The sequence below is a fragment of the Phaethon aethereus genome (genome assembly GCF_964289735.1).
Source record: "Phaethon aethereus genome assembly, chromosome: 2".
Classification (NCBI taxonomy): Eukaryota; Metazoa; Chordata; class Aves; order Phaethontiformes; family Phaethontidae; genus Phaethon; species Phaethon aethereus.
The window spans coordinates 45,430,003-45,454,283 of NC_138582.1; the positions used below are offsets into that span (position 1 = coordinate 45,430,003).

Here is a 24,281-nt window from a genome sequence, read left to right on the forward strand (position 1 = left end):
GAGACATGAATTATAAGGAACTGAGAAATGAGAAATTAGAGAAATTCCATCTTTAAGTCATGGAAGTCCAAATGCTAAATTTATGAACATCCATATGAATAGGAAGTTAGAAACAAGTTTGGAAGTTGCTAATCATTTGAACAGTTTACCAAGATGATGGTGGATTTTCTCATTACTGGAAAACCTTAACGTTATTCTAAAATACGATTTCTTATGAATAGAAGTTAATTAAGGAAGAACCTGTAACTTCTATGTAGGCAGACTAAATCACAAGGATCTTTTCTTGTCTTACATTTCATTATTGTCAATATTTTACTTTCTTTTCTGTCTGTAGTGTTTTCATTCCTGTGAAATAAATGCTATTTAATAAGTCTTACTTTGTATGTTTTCATCCTTTAAAGTAGGTCTGGCTGAGTTACCTTGTGCTATCCACATGAAAGAGGACAACAAAAACCTTGTAGCATTATGGTGGTGTATCTGGAGAGGGGAGGGCAGGAGAAGTGGCATCACAGTCTGTATTTTGAGAAACTCTGCCCTCAGTTGCATCTGTAGTAGTTGCCCATTTTTGAGTTATCTTAGGCTGCTCTTAAAGAGGATACTAGCATTTTTTAAAATAATTACCATTTATAAGAAGTTATCTATTAATAACTGGTTATGTCATGGGCAGTTAGGAATGTGAATGATGCCTTCTGGAAATTTGCACTTGTCTTGGGTGATGGCACTGATGTTCGGTACCCCCTGTATTCCAGCCTTAGCTGTAATGTAACAGTTGTAATGTACAGGGCTGTGTAGTGAACTGGATCATGGAACTAATTTGAACTAGCAGTAACCTGGGAAGTATGCTGTTTCTAATTTCACAGAATCACTAGGTTGGAAAGGACCTTTAAGATCATCAAGTCCAACCATTAATCCAGCACCACCATGTCCCCTAAACCAGCAAAGTAATCCAGTTTACTCCGTAGAATTATGGAAGGTTGGACCACTGAAAGTTGGTGCAGGGAGAGGAGAGCTGAAGAAGAACTGGCTGATGAAAGGGATTCATAAGTCTGGTGCTCTTACTATAACCAGTGTTTATGTGATTGTGGTCTTGGTTAACCAGAGAGAGAGTTAGTGAAAGAAGCATTGGTGCCGACTTGTCTGAGTTTGATGTAAGAAATTAAGGAATTTTTTGTTGGCTGTTTCTTGCAGAATTGTTTGCAAACACTGTAAGATTTTTACATGCTAATTGTTTTTAAGGAGTATATGTCTACAGGGACAACCTTCCCACCAATATGGAGTTGGTCAGTAACTTGAGTAAAACCACCAGAAGCTCCACATACCCAAGAGGACCATTCTTTGCAAAGTGAATGTATTAATTTCTGTAATTGGAGGGAGACTTATAGTCTACAAGTCCTTTGAAATGGCAAAATTATACATTAAAAAAAAAGCTGACAAAACCTTCAGTTAACTTTAACAAAGACTGAGTTGCAGACAGCTGTGGAAAGACTGTTTCCATCAATTACAAACAAGAAAGAAAGAAAAATGGTAGTTCTACAGGCTGTGGGCTGTTTCCTAGCAATAAGAATGTAAAAGAAAAAAAAACCAAACCAAAACAAAACCCTTGGTTTGTTTTCTGACTTGTACCTGTTAACTGAGGCACAGAAATTTCACTTTCTGTCAGGTAAGAGTTGTGGGGTTTTGAAAAATATGGTAAAGTTTTGGGTGTTTTACTGTTGGAGGAGAAAAACTTGTCTGATCCATTAAATGGATTGTGTTTTGGCAGCTCCTCAAATTAGTGAAAAGAGCAGTGTAAATAGATGCTAACCCTCAGATCTGAAATATACTTATGGAACCATGACACAATGCCTAGTAATGTACTTTTTGCCTCATAAACATGTTTGAAACTATTGCTTTCCTAGAATTCATGATACAAGTTGTGTCTGAACTTGTCAGAAGCTGCATTGTTTTGGGCCACACCAATTTCTAAGCTATTCTTTAATGCATAATGTTTTCTTACCTGCCCAGATGCAGTTGCTTTGGATCTCCTGCTGTTCCACTGTTGATGTTGTTGAGGATTTGTGAAGGTATTGCTGCACCTACTCTGCTGAATGAGGAGCTTCCATGTAACTCAGAGTTGCAGGGGCAACTCTGAATATGATGGTCATATAACCATATTATATATGTAATATGTAATTCTTTAAGTATTAAGTTGGTAGTGTGTAAAATGATTCATCTTAAGGGGGGGGGAAACACCTCATGCTATGAATTACTGTATACTAAATTAGCGAGTTTTGAAATTCCTCTTAGTCAATTGGGAAGTAGGGGCTTAGGCATGTTTCCTGGTTGCTCTGCAGAACTGCAGCTTTGTTCCTGTGGTGAGTGGCAAAGACTTGCTTTAATGACCAGCAGCCGAGTTGGAGAGCTGCTAACAACAGAGACTGTTGGAGATGCTGTAATTAAGTAAGCGCCTCTGTGCCTGATGCACATCTCAACAGAGCATAAATGGAGCTCCAGATGGCACCTTACAGATGTCAGGGGTTGACAGCCTTTCTTTAAGACTACAGTGTGGCTTGAACATGAGGTTTATAGGCTTTGATGTAAGGTGGTAATAGGAGATAGGATCTCCACCTGGAGTAACATGTATCTTGGTGATTAGATGTGGTCTTCTGGTTAAATTTATTTTGGAGGAGGGTAGCATGAAATAAATCTCTGCAACTGGGTCAGGAAGAGCCCTACTGTCTATTCATCACATAGCTTAGGATTTTTTTTTTAAGTTTTACTTGAAGTTTAAGTGCCTTTTAAAGCATGTTTCCTTTCAATACTCCAGATAAGGGTGTGCATTTGCATTGTGTTTTAGAAGCTAAGCCATTTCTGTTGCTAAAAGCATTAGTAAAGAATGTGTGGCCTCATGATGAGGTCATTCTACCTGTTCATCTGGTGGTGGTAGTAGTAGTCTTCTGCAAAATTAAGGCATTTCTGCTTAGATGCATTTGTTGCAGTATTGAAGAAAGCTCCCCGAGTTCTGCTTGTAGAGGTACTCTTACAGCTAACATGAAGGCAAATGTTTGTTTCCTTAAATTCAGCTACAGTTTCTATGTTTGTTTTCCTTGGATACTAGGAATTATGTGCTATAAAATCCTTTGCTTATGAGGTGTAGTGTGCAAGTTGGAACAAGAAAGCATTTTTTGAGAAGGGCACCTGAAAAAACAAGGGAAATAGAAGATGGGTTTGTAGAAGAAAAGAAAACTAATTGGAAGGAACATTCTGTGCTAGTCTTGTACCTTTGTCTATTGTAGAATTGCCTAAGTCAAAGTAAAACAGGAAATCCTGCTCTAAAAGGAGAGAAGGGTGAAATCACAGGAATTGCAGCATCTCAAAGGCAGACCTTAAGATTTGCTGTATGGAAATGAAGCACAGATTAAGATGTTAGTGCTCCCCAAAGGTGGCTCTCAATCTCCAAAGGTAATAAAGGTATATTCTCCTTGAGTAAAGATGTTCTCCAGATAAGATATTCAGTGAATGAGGAATAGCACTTGAGTCTTAAGCATGTAGCAGACTTGTCAGCCTTTGCCTCAGATGAATTGACCTTTTGACAGGCAGGAATTCTGCAGTGATGTCCTGTGAGATGCCTGACCCTTGTAGTCAGGGGTAACATTTATGACTCATATTGGAGGCGCTGTTACCTGCAGTATAGCCTCAGCTGGTCTGCAGTAAGAGAAAAGAAACTTCATTTATTAGCAGCACACAGATGATGTTCATATAGAGCTATGTGAATGTCTAATAATTAGCATTGTGGAATTGGAGACTTATGAGTGCACAGTGAGAGTCTTGCCTTGTTTAGGTAGTTAAGCTAGTTCTGTCTGTCAGCTTTCAGAGTTGAACCCCTTCCAATCTGGAGATACACGTAGTGGGAAAGAGTTGGGCCTCTTGGTCCTCTATGACCTGGGAGATGAAGCACTGATAAGTACGGCACTTACTGTACAGATGTGAAGCAGTACTTCCCCAGGCACAAAAAACAAGGTACCTTTATACTGCTGGTGTGTTGCTGTTGTAGGGGATGGAATTTTAAACCACTTTAAACCACTGGGCTTAAAGGAAAGCCGTGACTTTGGCATAGTTCAGTTTAAAATCCAGGAAGTGACAGAAAAGTGCATTAATAGCTTTGTTTTCTTAGGTGTAGTTTGTAATCTGGTTTATAAAGGAGGCATGGGAAATGAGATGTCAAAAACATGTGCATGAACTTAAATACTGGCATATTGTAGAGGAAACTTAATGACTTAAAAGGGTATTATCAACTTCACTTTAAAACCCAAACAGCATAAATGTTGATTTCTGTCTTTGTGCTACCCTGAATGCCGTATTTCAGTATTTGAGGTTGTGAAGAATTGTGCCATGAAACAATGGAACGGTCAGAATTGGATAATGGAGCAGGGATTCTGTGCCTAATGGCAGAAATGGATGGTTAACGTAGCCATAGGATTATTTGTCGAGTGCTATGAAACCAGAATTTCAGCAGTGTAATACTAAAAAGCTTGAAACTTGTAACACTATGTAACAGTGTAGTGCTAAAAAAGCCTGAAATTCTCCTAATGACCTGTTGATGTAATACAAATGGAAGAAGAATAAAATGTGTTTATGGATATATTCTGTTGAAACTTGGTGGTGCCTGACTTTCACTCCAAGTTTACATTAAAAACTTGTGTTAGTGCTGAATCATAATATTCTTGAATGTTGGGAGCAAACTTAAAAGCTAGTTTGTGGTATGTAGCTGACCTTGCTTGTAATAGTCTGCTGTAACCTGACCTTTGAAGGAAAAGAGACTTAAAGCAACTGTGACTGGTTTTCATGCATCTCCCCCTTTTACTGGTTGTGGACTTTGTTGGCCAGACTCAGCCAGATGTCCAGAGATGCAACAGCTCTCAAAATACAGTTTCTCATAGTGTTGTGGAAACAGACAGCTGGGCAGAGGCGCTTGACATAGCTCCTGCTGAAGGGAGGGCTGCAGCCTGCCTTTATTGGGCACCAGTGAATCTGCAGGAGAGCCTGATGTTAAAGCCATGTATTCTCTGAAACCTTGCTTTACACTGTTCCTGGAAGTACTCACTGAAATTTGTGGCAATCTTGGGGGTGGGGTGAATTCTACCTTTTTTTTTTTTCTTTAAAGAGTAACCAAACACAAATTTGTCCTGCCTGTGAGAGTGTAGTTCTGTTCTCCCAGGTTGGTTTGTTCAAATGTTCAGTGGAAGAAACAACACTTGTTTTTTAATTTCTTAATGTTATTTCTGTTACTGTGCATTACTTTGATCTAGAGCAAGTATTCCTAGATTTATTTTGCTCAAGTACAACTACTGACTGCTGATAGCTAAACTGGAAGAGGACACTTCAGTTACTGGTTTTCCAATGGTCGTTCTTAAAACACATTTCTTTTTTCCCTTTTATTGCACTTTTGCTTCTGAAAACATGACGTGTATCCTTTTTGCATAAGAGGGACGGGGGAGTGGACAGGAGAGAAGATAATAGCTCAAATAACAGCCTAACAAAGCGCTATCTGTTCCATGCACATAAAATACATATAATAGTTATGTAATCTTTTCGTTTATCATAAGGTTTTCAAAATTGGGATGAAGTGTTTTTGATTCACTGTTAGTAGCATGAGTTGTATAAAATGACTTACACATTCTGGTGCTTTTCAGGCTTTAGCAAACCTATTCTTAGTAATGGATTATCACCCTTTATAGTGCCTGATCGTCTTCTCTGAAAGCTTGCTACGGCATTAACATGATAGAAATAATGTTTGTTTGCAGTTCAGAGTTTGATTGTGCACTTGCCTGACTGCGCTGAGCCCAGCTGCTCATCACCGCCTTCTGTGCCAAGGGCTCCTTCTCCTCCAGCACTGCTACTTAACTGACAACAGTTAAAATGAACTAGAGTAGCCTACAAAGGCCACCTTTGCTGAGCTGGCTTATTTTGATTATTGTAGTTTAAACAGCAGTTCTGGGAGAGCAAGCCGCTGGCAAGGATGCCAGTGACAAGCGGGTGGGAATGGTAACATCTTCAGTTCATTAAAAAAAAAAAAAAGGTTTTGGTAGTAGATGAATGCCTTAACAAACAAGGTTACCTTGTTTCAGGTAAAGGAGGTGATGCTGATTCCTGAAGGAATCTGTTGGATACAGCTGCAGGATAAGGCAGTTCATTCAACAGCAGTAGCATGTGTGCCTTTTTACACTGGATTTTCTTAGAGAAATTGCATTTTGTTATGACTTTCTATATTGCTCTTAGCATCATCATGTCAGCATTCTGCACCAGTTCTGAAAAATACTTTTAGTTAATTAAAATACAAGCAGTTCTTTTTAGTGAACTGAATTTGCCTCCTTGAAAATACTGAAGAATATTACTAATGGTTATATTAAACCAAAATTATGGGCAAAAATATTCAGGTATGTAACAGCTTTGAGCAGACTTGTAACTGAATAACATTGCTAAAAAAAAAAAGAAACACAATGAACTACCACATAATTATTCTTTCTGGCATTGACATACACTGATTTCTGGGTTAGATGTGATGACGACCGTAAAATCTTGACGTTTTAATACCACCTGTAATTGCATTCAATATCTTTTCTTTGCAGATCTTCCCTGGCTTTGAACAGCCATGCTACTCTGTTGCCAAAAATCAAGTGAAGCGAATGTGCGTGTTTATTCTCTTCTTGAGTTTGAAGATCATGGTAGCTTCGTATAGTGCCTGAAGGTAATTCTTTCTTTGCTTGAAGTTAAGAAGTTTGAGACTGCTGATGCATGCATGGCAGATGCTGTCATAAGTATTTTTTGATCTTGATAATGTTTTTTCTTTCTATGTTTTAAATAGCTTTAGTGTTAAGGTATGGAGGGGGGAATGTTCGACTTAAAACTTCACTTTTTGTATGTGAGGTTTCTGGACAGATTTTCTCTTAAATATCACTTCAGCTTGGGAAGTAATGTTTGTATGAAAACTAGATGCTATACAAGCCTTTTACTCTGCTTAGGTAGAAAAGAGCTTCCTTTGGTGCGTGCTCCATGGTGCTTTCTTTAAGCATTGTATTATTTAACATTTTTTTTCTAATTCTACCTGGACCACAGTCACAAATGCACCCTTTGTGAAAAGAAGTATCTCTGTATGCATGAAACGGATTAATTCTGAAACCTAGGTCAAAGAATTTAGGAAGAAATTATTGCTAGCTTGTTCTTGGTGTTCAGCAGTTTTTGTCTGATAATAGAGTATATTCTTCTTTTTCCAATATAAACTGGAACTGGTGCCACTGAGTACAGTAGAGTTCAAGTGTAAGGACCACAAAACTCAGTTCAGATCAAATTCTTTAACTGGGGCTTTTTATTTGATATGGTTCTGTTTCTGTAGCCTTGTTGTGAAAATGCATGTTTTGACTAGTTTATGTACTATAATTAATGCTTGAAAAGTGTGTGGAAAGCCACTGCCTTGAAAGAAAGCTCTTTTGACTTTCTGGAATTATTATTCTGGTAAAACCTCTCCCTCTCCCCATTTTAATGGTGTTTTTGTTATTTTTCTGTATGGTTTGTCAGTTTTTCTCTGTAGGCAGAAATAAATGCAAATTCAGACTCACTTTAGAATAACACAGTTAGCTGTGTAGATCTTGTATGTGTGTCCTGGTCATATTTTGGGGAAAGAGGGACTTATTGTATTGCCTGTGAAGTAATTTAATCCAAAAAGTCATTTTTATAATGACATAAGAATATTACTGAGTGGCTAAAACTTTTACAACTGATCTTTTTCATAACTTCTTCCACATAAAAAAGATAATTCAGGTCATTAGTGACTGCAGTGCTAGTTGTACTTCTGCAGCAGCTTTGTTAGTGTGGAGAAAGTTGTTCATAGACTTCTGAGCTCCTATGGAGAAGAGAAAAAGGCTCAAGTACAGAGTATTTCAGTGATAAAATCTCAGATTAAACTTCAATGCTTTGCAAAGCAGTTCAATGTTTTTCATCTGTTATGTACACTGGAAAAAACATGTGCTTATAGTCACTCACCCAGATGCTGCTAGGCACAGGACTGAAAATGTGTCCAATGTGTTTGATTGCACTTTCTTGATTACTCCATATTATGCTCTTAGTGATGACGAAAGTAGCTACAGGTTTAGCTAGTGCTGAAAACGGGAAAATTTTTTAAAACTATTATTTAATTGTGGAGAGACACAAAAAGAAAATCTACATAATCTTAGCTATTTTTTAATTTTTATTTTTTGCTAATGCTTCTGTATGTCTTAAGTGGAAAAAATACAGATAGCAATAGTAGTGAGCAGTTAGACTTTGTAGCTGAAAGTTGAGGAATTAATACTTACAGCATACATTGTGCTGCTATTCAGAAGAGATGTCTGGAAATAACTGTAACTGGGGCTTTAAAAATGCATTTCATAATTGAGAAAAGCCAGGTAATGATCTGAGATGGTGGCCTCTAGAACTGAAAGTCGTCTTTCCTTTTCTTCTAAATTCTCCTTAGTGCATATTTTTATGTGTTCTCCTAACCATCTGCATATGCAGGGGAGTACCTTGCCCCTGTTTCTGGTCAGAGGAGCATCTGTACTTTTACTAATAGATAAAGAACCGTGGAACATGGGAGCTGATGAATTCACCCACTATATATCTAAAAGTATTTTTTCAAAAGCATGTACATGTCTTTTTCGTAACTTATATGTGAAACTAATACTTGAATATTTTTTTCTTCAGTTTCTAAATGTTTTTAGCAGTGGAAGTTATAAACTTCAGAGACCTAAAGAAATCATCATGAAGCTATATGTATTTCTGGTCAACACTGGAACTACCCTTACCTTTGACACAGAACTTGCTGTACAAAAGTAAGAAAGTAAATTAATTGTATATTGTTTGTTTTATAAATTAAAGTGAGTATGTATACTTTTTGTATACTGAGTTCTGGAGAGATGATACTCTGTTGGTTTTTAGTATGTCCATATAATTCTAGGTTTTCATGTATTTGAGTGAATTTTGAGGGGTTTTTTGGATTAGTGTTTTGAGTGCTTTGCAGTTGGTTGTGTGTGTTTGAGGTCCTGTGAAAGAATGGAGAGATAACTTTCTGGGGCAGTGACAGAGGATGACCTACTCTTAGTTAAGTCTGATGTTATGTTTTGTGCTTTTTGGAAAAATTGTCAGAATGACTTCTGATCTTCTGTGACCTTTTATTGAATGGTGTTTTCATTTAGGGTTCGTCTGTAAAAGATTTATTTTTTACTGATGGGCATCATAAAAGAAATTCTGCAGATTGTTCTTTTTCCTGTCAGTATATATTCATCCTGAAGAAAATGTGTGCTCTGCAATATTTTTAGACTGGATGCTAGGGAACTGGCATATAGGTTTTTGTCTCATGTGCAGGATGGGTAAAAGTTGGTTTTGTCCTATGTTGTTGTAAAACATTTTGGAGCCTTACATTTTATATATATAAAACATGAACTTCAGAATGCCCAACTGCCTGAAACATGAGCAGTGTTACAGAATCACAGTTAAGTCCCAACAACTTTGCTATTTGTATTTTTTTCACTGCACATTAGAAGCATCTCACAAATGTAAGGATGCTTTTAGAGAGGTCTAGATGTCCTGGATGTATTGTATCCTTTTCCCTTGTTCTCATGTGGGACTCTGATCTAATAAGTAAATCATGTATAATCATGATAGACCATACCCCTTGGAGCTAGGAAGAGCCAAGCTTACCTGCTGTCTTCATATTCTATCAGTGATGAATAAATTGTAAGTAATTGTGCTTGGAAGACTTCTACTATGTATTTTGTGCTCAAACCCATTGTTTCTTTTCTCCTGAATTCCTGTTTGTAATTTTCATGACTCAACAAGTGAATTTGAATTTTGAAACTTGTTTGGGGATGAAGAGCCCTAAGACGGTCTACAATGATTGGTTTTGTATGCGCTTCTGCAAAGCCCACTGACACTTAGGGTATTATTGAGTGTGAAATAGTGTTTCCTCTCAGCCATTCTGGATCTATTGGGTCATTTGGACTTGTGTCAGTGCCCTGTATGCTGTCTGGTACATTGAGACATTCTGTTCCTAAATAGTGGTGAGTGATGTATAATATCTGAACTGCCATACCAGGCACCTAGTACTCTGGTACAAACTGACTTTTTGCTCAGTTGGATAGTTCTTTGAGAAAGAAGCTTTCCAATGGCTGAACCACACAAAGCTCAAGACTCTTCAGTTGATCAGTTCAACTTCTTCTGTATATCATAGAGTGGTTTGGGTTGGAAGGGACCTTAAAAATAATCTAGTTCCAAACCCCCTGCCATGGGCAGGGACATCTTCCACTAGACCAGGTTGCTCAGAGCCTTATCCAGCCTGGCCTTGAACATTTCCAGATATGGGGCATCCACAACTTCTCTGGACAACCTGTGCCAGTGCCTCACCACCCTTATAGTGAAGAATTTCTTCCTTATATCTAATCTAAATCTACCTTCTTTCAGTTTTAAAGCTATTACCCCTTGTCCTGTCACTACATGGCCTTGTAAAAAGTCCCTCTCCAGCTTTCTTGTAGGTCCCCTTCAGGTACTGGAAGGCTGCTATGAGGTCTCCTCAGATCCTTCTCTTCTCCAGGCTGAAAACCCCCAGCTCCTTCAGCCTGTCTTGGTAGGAGAGATGTTCCATCCCTCCTAAAATCTTCATGGCCCTCCCTTGTACTTGCTCGAACAGGTCCACGTCCTTATGTTGGGGGCTCCAGAGCTGGATGCAGTACTCAGTGGCCTCTCACCAGAGCAGAGTAGAGGGGCAGAATCACCTCTCTTGACCTGCTGGCTATGCTTCTTTTGATGCAGCCCAGGATATGGTTGGCTTTCTGGGCTGCAAGTGCATATTGCCAGATCATGTAGAGCTTCTCAGCAACCAACACCCCTGAGTCCTCCTCAGGGCTGCTTTCAATCCATTCTCTGCCCAGTCTGTATTTGTGCTTGAGATCGCCCTGACTCAGGTGCACGACCCTGCACTTGGCCTTGTTGAACCTCATGAGGTTCATGTGTGTCTACCTCTCAAGCCTGTCAAGGTCCCTCAGCATGGCATCCCTTCCCTCCAGTGTGTCAATTGCACCATACAGCTTGATGTCGTCAGCAAACTTGCTGAGGGTGCACTCAATCCCACTGTTTCTGTTGCTGACAAAGATCTTAAACAGCGCCAGTCGCAATACAGACCCACTGAGGATCACCACTTATCACTGGATTCCACTTGGACATTGAGCCATTCACTGCAACGTTTTGAGTCCAACCATCCAGCTAGTTCCTTATCGACAGAGTGGTCAGTCTGTCCAATTTAGAAACAAGGATGTTGTGCAAAGCATTTGACACTGTCCTGCACAAGTCCAGATAGATGACATCCCTTATCTACCAACTCTGTAACCTTGTTGTAGAAGTCCACCAAACTTGTCAGGCATGATTTGCCCTTAGTGAAGCCATGTTGTCACCAATTACCTCTGTTATTTTCCATATATGTTAGCATAGTTTCCAGGAGGATCTGCTCCATAATCTTGCTGGCCACAGAGGTGAAACTGGCTGGCCTGTAGTTCCCTGGGTCTTCCTTTTTTCCCCTTTTGAAAAAGGAGGTCATGTTTCCTCTTTTCAAGGCAGTGGTAACTTCACTGGACTGTTGTGACTTCTCAAATATCATGGATAGCAGCTTAGCAACTTCATTTGCTGGTTCCTTCAGGACCCACGAATACATCTCATCAGGTCCCATGGACTTGGGCAACTTAAGGTTCCTTAGATGGTCTCAAACCTGATCTTCTCCTACAGTGCGTAGTTCTTTATTGTTCCAGTCCCTGTCTTTGCCTTCTGTGACTTGGGTAGTGTGGCTTGAGCACTTGCCAGGGAAGAATCACAGAATCACTAAGCTTGGAAAGGACCTTCAAGATCATAAAGTCCAACCATTAATCCAGCGCCACCATGCCCCCTAAACCATGTCCCGAAGCGCCACATCCACACATTTTTTGAATACCTCCAGTGATGGTGACTCTACCACCTCCCTGGGCAGCCTGTTCCAATGCTTGACCACTCTCTCCATAAAGAAATTTTTCCTAATATCTAGTCTAAACCTCCCCTTGCGCAACTTGAGGCCATTTCCTCTCGTCCTAGCACTAGTTACTTGGGAGAAGAGACCACCACCCTCATCGCCACAACCCCCTTTCAGGTAGTTGTAGAGAGCGATAAGGTCTCCCCTCAGCCTCCTCTTCTCCAGACTGAACAACCTCAGTTCCCTCAGCCGCTCCTCATAAGACTTGTTCACCAGGCCCCTCACCAGCTTCGTTGTCCTTCTCTGGACACACTCCAGCATCTCAACGTTGTCCTTGTAGTGAGGGGCCCAAAACTGAACACAATATTCGAGGTGTGGCCTCACCAGTGCCGAGTACAGGGGCACAATCACTTCCCTACTCCTGCTGGTCACACTATTTCTGATACAGGCCAGGATGCTGTTGGCCTTCTTGGCCACCTGGGCACACTGCTGGCTCATATTTCAGCCGGCTGTCAACCAGCACCCCCAGGTCCTTTTCTGCCGGGCAGCTCTCCAGCCACTCCTCCCCAAGCTGTAGCGTTGCATGGGGTTGTTGTGACCCAAGTGCAGGACCTGGCACTTGGCCTTATTACACCTCATACCGTTGGCCTCTGCCCATCAATCCAGCCTGTCCAGATCCCTCTGCAGAGCCCTCCTACCCTCCAGCAGATCAACACTCCCACCCAACTTAGTGTCGTCTGTAAACTTACTGAGGGAGCACTCGATCCCCTCATCCAGATCATCAATAAAGATGTTGAATAAGACCGGCCCCAGAACTGAGCCCTGGGGAACACCGCTTGTGACCAGCTGTCAGCCGGATTTAACGTCATTCACCACAACTTTCTGGGCTCAGTCATCCAGCCAGTTCTTTACCCAGCGAAGAGTAAACCTGTCTAAGCCATGAGCTACCAGTTTCTCCAGGAGAATGATGTGGGAGACGCTGTCAAAGGCTTTACTAAAGTCCAGGTAGACAATGTCCACAGCCTTTCCCTCATCCACTAGGTGGGTCACCTGGTCATAGAAGGAGATCAGGTTGGTCAAGCAGGACCTGCCTTTCATGAACCCTTGCTGGCTGGGCCTGATCCCTTGATTGTCTTTCACATGCCCTGTGAGCACTCTCAAGATGAACCGCTCCATAATCTTCCCTGGTACAGAGGTCAGGATGACAGGCCTGTAGTTCCTGGGATCCTCCTTCTGGCCGTTCTTGTTCATGGGCGTCACATTGGCAAGCCTCCAGTCATCTGGGATGTCCCCTGTTAACCAGGACTGCTGATAAATGATGGAGAGTGGCTTGGCAAGCTCTTCCGCCAGCTCCCTCAGTACTCTTGGGTGGATCCCATCAGGCCCCATAGACTTGTGGGTGTCCAGGTGGTTTAACAGGTCCTTAACTGTTTGCTGCTTGATTATGAGGAGTTTATTGTGCTCTCCATCCCTGTCTTCCAGCTCAGGGGACTGAATACCCTGCGGATACCTGGTCTGGCTATTAAAGACTGAGGCAAAGAAGGCATTAAGTACCTCAGCCTTTTCCTTATCCTTGGAGACAATGTTCCCCACCATATCCAGTAAGGGATGGAGTAGAATGAAGCAATAAAACTTGAGTACCTCAGCCTTCTCCATATCCTGGGTAATCAGGTCTCCCATTTCCTTCTGGAGAGGGCCCACATTTTCCCTAGTCTTCTTTTTATCACTGATGTAGCTATAGAAGGTTTTCTTGTCGCCCTTGACATCCCTGGCCAGATCTAATTTTATCAGGGCTTCAGCTTTCCTAATCTGATCCCTGGCTGCTTGGACAATTTCTCCATATTCCTCCCAGGCTACTTGTCCTTGCTTCCACCCTCTGTAGGCTTTCTTTTTTATTTGAGTTTGTCCAGGAGCTCCTTGTTCATCCATCAGGCCTCCCGGATGGTTTTTTTTTTTTGACTTCCTCTTTGTTGGGATGCGTCGCTCCTGAGCTTGGAGGAGGTGAGTCTTGCATATTAATCAGCTTTCTTGGGCTCCTCTTCCCTCCAGGGCTTTATCCCATGCTACTCTACCAAGCAGATCCTTGAAGAGACCCGAGGCTGCTCTCCTGAAGTCACAGGTAGTGAGCTCGCTGTGCACTCTCCTTGCTGCCCTAAGGATCTTGAACTCTACCATTTCATGGTCACTGCAGCAAAGGCTGCCCTTGAGCATCACATTTCCCACCAGCCCTTCCTTGTTGGTGAGAACAGGGTCCAGCATAGCACCTCTCCTCCTTGGCTCCTCTGTCCCTTGGAGAAATAGGTTATCATCAACGCATTCCAGGAACCTCCTGAATTGCTTATGCCCTGCTGTGATGTCCCTCCAACAGGTATTGGGGTGGTTGAAGTCCCTCGTGAGGACCAGGGCTTTTGATTGTGAGGTTCCTCTTACCTGTCTATACAGGGCCTCATCCACTCAGTCTTCCTGCTCGGGTGGCCTCTAGCAGACCCCCACTCTCATGTCACATGTCATCTGTCCCTGCCCTCCCTTTAATCGTGATCCATCCCAGCTCTCGGTTGGCTCCTCGTCCATCCCCAAGTGGAGCTCTGTGCACTCCAGTTGGTCATTGACATAGAGGGTGTCACCCTCTCCTCATCGCCCCTGCCCGTCCTTCCTAGATAGTGTCCTTCCTAGAGTCTGTATTCTTCCATTCCACTCATTCCCATGACACTCTAGTCATAGTAGCCATCCCATCATGTCTCCATGATGCCCATAAGATCACAGCCCTGCAGGCATGCATGCATCTCTTACTATTTGTTTATTCCCCGTGCTACATTCGTTTGCATAGAGGCTTTTAAGTTGGGCCCTCGATTAAGCTGATTTACTGGCTGGAATGGCTGGAATTCCTTTGTGGTGCTCTTCAGGTGCTGTGATCCTTCTCCAGGCTCTGAGCATCTATTAGTGGCATCAGACTGGTAGGAGTGGGGTGGATTGAGGTTCCTCTCCCACAGCAACTTTAGTTTAAAGCCCTCTTCACCAGCTTGGCAAGCCTATGACCAAAGATGCTCTTTGCCTTCTCTGATAAATGGACCCCATCAGTCCCCAATACCTCCAATAGACCAGGTTTCTGAAAGCAAGTCTCATGGTCTAAGTAGTTGAAGCCCTAGCTGTGACACCAGGTTTGACTGGCCCTTTCAAACCCCTTCCCTTTGACCAGGAGGATTGATGAAGAAACTACCTGTACTCCAGAGTCCCTTAACCCTGCTCTCAGGGCGGCTTCATGATACGCCTCAGACTGCTCCTGGCTGTATCACTGGTGCCCATGTGAAACAACAACAGTCTTGCTCTTTCCAACAAAAACTAACTTTCTAAATAACTTTCCTGGGTCCTTTGCCTATCTCCTTGTACATGGACAGGCCAAGCCATCTTCCCAAAGACCATGCAGATGATAGGTGAATGCTTACTCTAACGCTACTAGCAAGTACAAGCTTGTGCTCATGAGATGTTTGTAGTGAATTCAGGATGTCATATGGAATTGTGGTTCTTCTAAATAACATATTTATTTTTCAAGTACCATATAGCCAGTAACATTGTTATGTTTCCTGACAGTTACAACAAAACTATTGATGCTTATATTGATTATTCACTTCATACTCCTAAAGCTTTTTAATACCTTTGCACAGGTACTACCCCAGTGTGTTATAGTTTGGGTCAATTACTGTGTCATATTAGTAAATTCTTGTTTAGTTTGCTGTTTGCCTATGTCTTCAAGACAAAGTCTAGAACTGTTTAAAATAAGCAGAAATGTGAAGATGTCATGACCCAGAATTAAAGGTACAAGGATGGTGAACAAAAACAGGGATGACTTATTGATCTACTGTTTCTGCATTAAAAATGTCTGTAATGTTTATATGAATTTGTTACTTATATACAATTGTTTAATTTCCTGCTACTAAGTGCTACACTGCACTTCACATATAGTAAATCAGAGTTGATTAGATGAAATTGTGCTTAAGTTATGCATAATGAAGTGTTAATGGTCCTGTGATTTTCTAGGGTTTCAGTAAGTCAGCTGTTTGTTCATAAAGTATATATCCAAAAAACATACGACTTTTACAGTTGTTATCACAACACACAGATGTGACTTAATCCAGAATCTCAGCATCAGATTTTCAGATCTTCTTGGAAAAAGATTGCTGATGACTTACCAGTAATGCAGAAGCTGTCGTCTTTTAGCTGATAGCTTATTGCTGGATATCCAGAATGCAGCACGTTACAAAACTTGGAAATATGTCATTGTGCAGAATAAAAAGTAATAGTTTTTTTTAAAAAAGTTCTGCTTTGACACAGAGAAGTCACCTGTCTGTATTACAGGAGTGCGTAAAATTAGGGACACAAATACACTGATAGTGTTGTCTTCTCTTCCCTTTTTTTTTCCCAGTGTGGCTGATCTGAAACACGCAATTCAGACAAAGTATAAGATTGCCATTCAGCACCAAGTACTGGTTGTCAATGGAGGAGAGTGTATGGCACCAGACAGAAGAGTGTGTAGTTACAGTGCTGGAACAGTAAGTGCATACTGCATTCTTCATCTAAACTGTCATTTATTGGGGAAGAAAAAGATGTTTTACTGAGGGATTTTTAAGTATTTTTCTTTAGTGTACTGTTTGCTGGATTTCTTTGCTTTGAGAAACGGGTGTTTATGTATTCAGCTTAAACATGTAAATTTTAATTGTTCTTAAGAAATGTGATGAAATAATTGGTGATTGAACGGTATGTTGCTTTTACTCAGGAGTTTAATTTTCTTTTTGAGTGTAGGATACCAACCCAATTTTTTTATTCAACAAAGAAATGATCTTGTGTGAACGTCCACCAGCTATCCCCAAAACCACGTTTTCAGCAGAGAATGAGATGGAATTGAAAGTAGAAGAATCTCTCATGATGCCTGCAGTGTTTCATACAGTAGCATCACGGACACAACTTGCTGTGGTAAGTAAATTCTTACTGTACTTGCACACCTTTTTGTATGTCAGAGCGGAAACGATATAAATTATGAAATAGTTTGTTCAAAAGACAATAAGAATGACATATAAGTGGTGATGTATTCTTCAGAACCTTTGTCTCGAAGTTTTGAGGTAGGTATTGAAATGTGCTTGCTTCTTCAGCATGTTCAAAGCTGCTTTCAACAGCATCTTGTAATACAGCTTTATGGATGTGTATGTTTACAGTATTTGCAAAATAAAAGGAATCTGGTTATTTTGGACCCATGCCTTATTTTCAGTGTCTTCAGTCTGCCTCAACCTGAAAATGGAAAGGTTTGTTACTTTGGAAATGTTGTTAACCCAAATAGAAAATGAGCAGTAGAATTTTTAAAAGCACCTTGCCAAGCTTCTGTTTCATCTTATATGTCTAAACAACTGGTGAGGAATTAATAAAGCTAAGTTTGCTTTTCCTAAAATTCAGGTATTTTATTATTGAGTGTTGGCTTTTAGTTGCATAGAAAGCAAACTAGTCAGAATTACAAATTGATTATTTCTGTATCGTTTTGACAGGGCGAACTAGTTCCCTGCAACAGGCCAGTAAGATATCAATTGTACATGCAGTAGGAATGGCTGCGTGTTCAAGAGAAACACAGTGCCTTCAGTAGCTGGACTGATTGCTTTTCTTCATGTTAGAAAATACTGCCCTCATTTTCTTTCTCAAATTTCACATTTAAATGCATTAAATATTTTTCATGTCTCTAAAGATTACTTAAACTTCTGATGGCTGGGAGTGGGGCAATGGTTATGTGTAGCACTTAACGCAAAATGAATAGTAGTATATGTTTTTAGCATATTGTCACTGAAACCAAGAAACTTTATTACCAAGACAACTTTAATGAAGTCCAAAAAAATATTTAGCACTTTAGCACTTTAGTGACTGGTTTGTAATACTATACAGCTGAATTCAGAGAAAAGTGCTTGCATGTCGTACCGGGTTTTTTGGTTTTCCCCCTTGTCCTCCTGACCTGACAGCAGAGGGAAAGTTAGCCTGAATAATCTGACCTTCACATACTGTCTGATTTAAGGCAAGGATTGAGTCCAGCAGACTTTTTCTTTCTCCACCACCTGTTGACAGCTACTGCTGACTTAGTAAATAGGATCTTTAGTTATTAGGGATCTGTGAATCATATGATCTGTCATATGGAGAAGGGTGGATATCAATGTGAATTCAGCTCAGAGTGAGAGGTTTTCATTTGTGCTCCTTGAAGAGTGTGAGGATTCTGGTTTTAGCAGCTGAAACTGAAAGTGCTTTAAAAGCATTTTTTGTGAGGTGTTAAGAGATTCTTATAAATGTCAGCAAGACTGGTAACTGTTAAATGGTTAACATTGATTTGATATGAAAGGGGGGCTGTAGTAATTACTACAATCCTCATAGTTGTGCTTTACTTAAGGTAATGGAAGTTAAAGGTGGTAGTACCCAGTCTCATGTTTCTCATTGTTGATATTTTATCTTCTTTCTTCATCCCATCCCTGATTTTTGTGGTCTTGAAGTTTCTTAGTTTTGGTTTTGGTCTGGTGAAGTTAGTATACACTGATAGAACAGATTTAATCCCTATGGAGTAAGCTTTTTATATTACAGGAGTTTTATTAAAAAATACCTCTACTTAGACTTGAAAAGAATTGTTAGTGCTACCTTCTCCCTTGATTCTAAATGAAGTATTAATATGCAGAGCAAGCAATTTTATTGCAGTGTTTCTACTTTGAAATTAATTATTTAGATCTTTACTGGCTTGTTCTGGTGGCACGTCTTCTGTAAGTGAAGCCTGTATTTCAGAAACAATCTTAAAAGTCTCTGCTTGGAATACAGCTTTTACTGGCTAACTGGAGCAATAATGTTTAGCTAGAGACTGAAAAGTTTACCTCGAGAGGGTGATTCTGAGATGATTTGCAAGAAGAAAATAAATCGTTCCATACTTGATGGCACCTATTAATATTATTAGATGGGGGAGGAATTTAGTATTTAAAGATCTTTAAACATGGATCTAAGTAGAATGGAAGTTTTATTTCTATTTAAATTTCTATTTAAATCTCTTTATTTCTATTGAAATCTCAAAATCATAGGCTCTGTTAGGCTGTGAAAATGCAGAATGACAAAACCATCCTGTATGGTGAAAGATTAGTAAATAGGCGATTATGACTTTAGATGTACCAAGGTGTGAAAACTGTATAAAGGAGTATTGCAGTATTGCAATAAAGCAATTTTTCATGATGCCTGCTTGAAGCCTATTGAGGAGTAATTCAGAAGATACTGAGGAAGGACTCGGAATGTGGTTAGAACATTAATCTTCTTCAAGGTTTACCTCTTGTCTGGGTGGAAGAGGGAACATGGGATATTAATCCTTCTCAAAGTTGATTAAGATCTGTGGAGAGCTAGAAAGGCTCTGAACCTCTGTAGCTGTGAGACTGATGCATCCAAAGCCACACTGCATGGGAGACGTCCTGCAAAATGGGCATGAAAAATCTACCTTATAATGATCCAAGCTTTTTCTTTTTTATTTATTTTAGAGACAGTAACCTGCTTTACCAGAAAAGCAGAGTGGCAGTACTTGATGGAGAGTTTTTGCCTGTTGTAATTATTCAGGGTAATTTATTTAATTAAATTTAATATTTACTACTAATACATGATAAAAATGTTTTGTATTAGGGAAATAAAAGCTACAATCTAAATCATTGGTCATGATAAAGTCCTACCTATTCTTGTCAACAGCAAGAAACTGTGACTTACAACTGTGTAAAAGTAGGGGAGAATATTTGATAGCTACCAGTTTCTATTTAATTTGGTATTTGTTCTGCCCAGAGGATATACAGTATGATTTTTAAATCCAAACTTGATACGAAATTGTGAACAACATAGGAAATAGCAGCCATCTCCTAAGCAATTTTTACTAACTTATTGTGCAAGAGGTCTTGGTTATTTCTTGTCCATCATACCTTACATCTAACTTAGTAATAGGCAAACTTGTGTGGAAGATTATGAATGTTTTGGGGTATGAAGAATTTTATTTCTATCTTATTTTTTCATCATTTTAAGCCTGTCTGAAAACTGTTGAATTTAATCAAGTTTTTCTGGCATCTGTGACTTGAACTGTATAGTACTTGGTGCTATGCTGTAGAACTGTATGAAGGGTGTTTTTTTACCTTGCCTTATTTTGAAACTTATTTGTACTGTAGAGAAAGGTGGACAGGTATTTCTGATTCACTCTTTCTGATACATACTTTCTACACCCTGGTAGATGGTCTCTAGCCTTTTTCAAAATAACAAGTAGTTTTAGATTCTTCTTTAACAGGTATTTTTATTAATCCATGCCTTTATTTCCTCTCCATTGTTTTTTATTGATTTGAATTCTGCTTTTGCTTTCTGCATTTTTTTGACATAATTTTCAGATATCCTTAGTTACTATTCAGGTATAAACAAAAGTCATCTTTTAATTCACAGTGGAGGCCCTGGCATTGTTATAGCCTTTTGTCCATATATGTATAGGGTATAGGTGTATGTAAAAGCAGCCTCCCCCGCCCCCCCCACCTGAAACTAATTTCTTTAACTTATATGTAGCCTTTTTAAGGTTTTAATACCTTCTAACCAAAAATCATTCCTGTGGGGAAACTTTTTACCTCCTCTTTGGTTTTCCGTGGTACTGTGATTATCAAGTCAAGATATCTCAATTTTTTTTCTTTTTTTTCTTTCATGGTTTTAACATCTATACAGATTTTCTTAAGTTCCTGTTGATTAGCTGAGATCTCATTATGTAGAATTCAAAATATAAAGATTCGGTAGCTTTAAAGAAGCTATGTCTGTTACCGTAACTTGTTCCTATACCAATTAAACTGCAATTCTTGCCATAGGTTTTGTCATATGTGGAACAATGTCTTTGTTTTATAAACTTTTTTATCAGATCCTTTTTGGTCAGTGTTTGTCGCTTACCTTTGAGATGTCTGTGCCTAAAGGGTTACAGCTTGCCTTTTCACAACTAGCCTCGTTTCCCACCTCTCTTCGAGTTCAGCAGTTCTGGCCTTGAGCTGCAGTATGTGGACAATGAGGTGCACAGAGTGTTTGCAAAAAGTTACGTACACACCAGTGTAGGAGAAGACAAACTGTTCTCTACACAGCACATTGCACAATAAACTATATTGTGTGAATTTTGTCTAATCTTGTGGTCTTTTAACACTACTGCTTAAAACAATTTCATGTGGCTTAGCCTTTAGGAAAGGATTTTTTTTTTTTGGCTCTCCCCCCGCCTCAACTGAAGCTCCTGTGTTATTTGTCCCAGAAGAAAGATATTGGAAACTTGAACTTTTTTGTTAGTGGATATGTTTTACATTTCATGTGATACTGTAGCTGTCATCATCAAACTGTCAATTCTGGTCAGTTTTTCTTTGAGAAATGGGAATGGGTAAGATGAGAAACTGTGTGGTCATTTAATTTGGTTGCCTAAAACCATGCCTATAGTCATAGTACCTAGATGCCTCTTGGTTTAGTTCCAAACACTTCACAATACTTAAGCCAGGGAGTGTAGTCATGCTTCCTGAAAGCTGTGTATCTACTATTTAGAGAAAAGCTCTTTTTCTTCTGCTAGAAAGCTGTTTTGAGACTCTCTGGAAAAGAGTTACTTTAAAATTTTAATGTTCTTTAAAGCATTGTAATGTTTGTAACAATTGCGTAGCTAAATTAATGCTATTCATTCTTTTTGACTAAATTATTAGTCTAATAGCCAGACACACTTCTAGATCCTCCACAGAAGTCCAGACTTCTTTGTAACTCGGATTAGCAATCAATATAATAATGTTTTAAAGTAATTGAGCTGCATGGGGTTAAAACTGAGTAGGTTTTAGTTTACCCTAAGTTATACCAAAAAATCTACCCTAAGGTATACCGAAAGATAAGCATTTGTTTTGGTTGGCCTTTGTAACCAGAACTGTTAGATCAAGTTTTGACAAAATTCACCAGGAGGAAAAGGAGTTCGGTGGCTTGGAATCAAGCTAGTAGAAGTTATCACTTACCTTGTGATACCACTTACCATGGTTTGATTCCCTGGCTGTGGTGGTTTATGTCAGCTTGTTGGTGGTTTTTTTGGTGGTAAATTCTGTCACTTGACTTCTCCAAGCCTGCTTTTAATGTCAGAGTGAAGAGCTAGTAAAAACAGTGCTGAAGAAAAAGTCATTAAGCTATGACTTGCAGAATAACTTATTCTGTATTATGCTGACGAAATACTTTCTGAGTATGTAATAAGTTGTGAACTGTGTGGACAAATGTCACCAAAAATGACCAATATTAAAGGAGAATGGAATACTCAGCTGTCTAATGAAAGGAGAGAAATGGAATATCAGTCTCCCTTACAGTGAAGTTAACTGTTACAATTGCAGGTTTTAAAAGCTGCACTCTTGAAGAAACTAGTAGCTTTGATTTTTTTTTTTTTTTTTTTTTTTTTTAGTTGGAGGTGTATGAATTGGAGATAATGGTCTTGGTTACTAATTTTGGTAAGCAAGATAATGGTTACCTTTTGTGAAAGCATTTATTTGCTGTTATAGTGTATGGGAGTGTGTAATTTCACTTTCAGGGATCATCTTTGTTGGCCTGAAGTTGATTTTTTTTAGGGTGACTGAAACCTACAAGGAGTCCTTTTTACAGGATTTCAGACACATGGCAATAGAGGACTTTGATGACTTGTTTCCTTTTACCACAGGGTTGTAGAGAATGGAAAGAACCCTGCATTTCCTGAGAACTTTTGTTCTTTAGAGGTAAGTCCAAAGATCACTTAAGACAAACAGACCTTCCCCAGGTTTTTTCATTCATATGAACAGATTTATGACAGTAGGATGCAAAGACAAAGTCTTGAAATGGATGGGAAATACCTTACTAGTTAATTTCCGTTTGAGATAAAACGTTCTTTGTTGCTTCTACTGATTTTGGTTGAAACCTAATAAATAAAAGTAACTATAATCAGAAGAATCACCTAAACATACATTACAATGATCAAAGGAAATAATTCAAGTAAACATTCTGTTAAAGTACCCAGCCAAAGATAAAAATCTTTCTCATGGCTTTGAGAATTTCTTGACAAATTAAGAAGTAAAGGTGGTTTTGTTTATTCTTGAACAATAACAGAAAGTTGATATTAGCCTGTGTTTGTCTAGTCTTTTACTGGTAGTGATGCTTCTTGAGGTTCACATCCAGTGGAATGGTAAAGCTGTCAGTGTTCTAGGTATGCCAGTGTAGCTGAGTGAGATGGATGTGATGGGCGTTGTCCCTTAGGGGTCCGTATTGGGATCAATATTCTATCTCCATCAATGACATAGAGGGATTGAGTGCACCCTCATCAAATTTGCAGACAACTCCAAGCTGAGTGGTGAGGTTGACACACCTGAAGGACAGCATGCCATCCAGAGGGACCTGGACAAGCTTGAGGAATGGGCACATGTGAACCTCATGTGGTTCAACAAGGCCACAAGGCATTGGAACAGGCTGCCCAGGGAGGTGGTGGAGTCGCCATCTCTGGAAGTGTTCAAAAAATGTGTGGATGTGGCACTTCAGGACATGGTTTAGGGAACATGGTGGCGCTGGATTAATGGTTGGATTTGATGATCTTGAAGGTCCTTTCCAACCTAGTGATTCTGTGATTCTGTGAAATGCAGGGTCCTGCACCTGGGTTGGGGCAACCCCTGATATCGGTACCATCTGGGGGATGAAGGGTTTGAGAGCAGCCCTGCTGAGAAGGCCTTGGAAGTACTGGTGGATGAAAAGCTGGACATCAGCCAGCAGTGTGGACTCGTAGCCCAGAAAACCAACCGTATCCTGGGCTGCGTCCAAAGAAGCATGGCCAGCAGGTTGAGGGAGGTGATTCTGCCCCTCTGCACTGCTGTGGTGAGACCCCACCTGGAGTCCTGTGTCCAGGAAAGCATGGACCTGTTGGAGAGGGTCCAGTGGAGAGCCACCAAAATGATCAGAGGGATGGAACCCCTCTCCTATGAGGACAGGCTGAGAGAGTTGAGGCTGTTCAGCCTGGAGAAGAAAAGGCTCCAGGGACACCCTATAGCAGCCTTTCAGTACCTGAAGGGGTCTTAGAGGGGACAGACTTTTTAGCAGGGCCTGTAGTGATAGGACGAGGTGTAATGGTTTTAACCTAAAAGAGGGTAGATTTTGACTAGATAGAAGAAAGAAATTTTTCATAGTGGGGTGGTGAAACAGTGGCCCAGATTTCCCTGAGAGGTGGTCGATGCCCCATCCCTGGAAACCTTCAAGGTTGGGTTGGATGGGGCTCTGA

At 40.0% G+C, this 24,281-nt stretch overlaps 1 protein-coding gene across 2 annotated transcripts in view; it reads left to right on the top strand.

The window, feature by feature from the left end:
* Window positions 1-8,757: 8,757 nt before the first annotated feature.
* Window positions 8,758-24,281, top strand: part of RB1CC1 (RB1 inducible coiled-coil 1) — a gene marked incomplete at both ends in the record, with an annotated part of 66,346 nt that continues 50,822 nt past the window's right edge. The window contains 3 exons of one of the 2 annotated variants that reach the window (XM_082015437.1): window positions 8,758-8,843; window positions 16,422-16,548; window positions 16,799-16,969. In XM_082015437.1, coding sequence (XP_081871563.1) covers window positions 8,773-8,843; window positions 16,422-16,548; window positions 16,799-16,969 — 369 coding nt within the window. The remainder of the gene's footprint in view (window positions 8,844-16,421; window positions 16,549-16,798; window positions 16,970-24,281) is intronic. The other variant, XM_082015436.1, reaches the window with a different exon arrangement.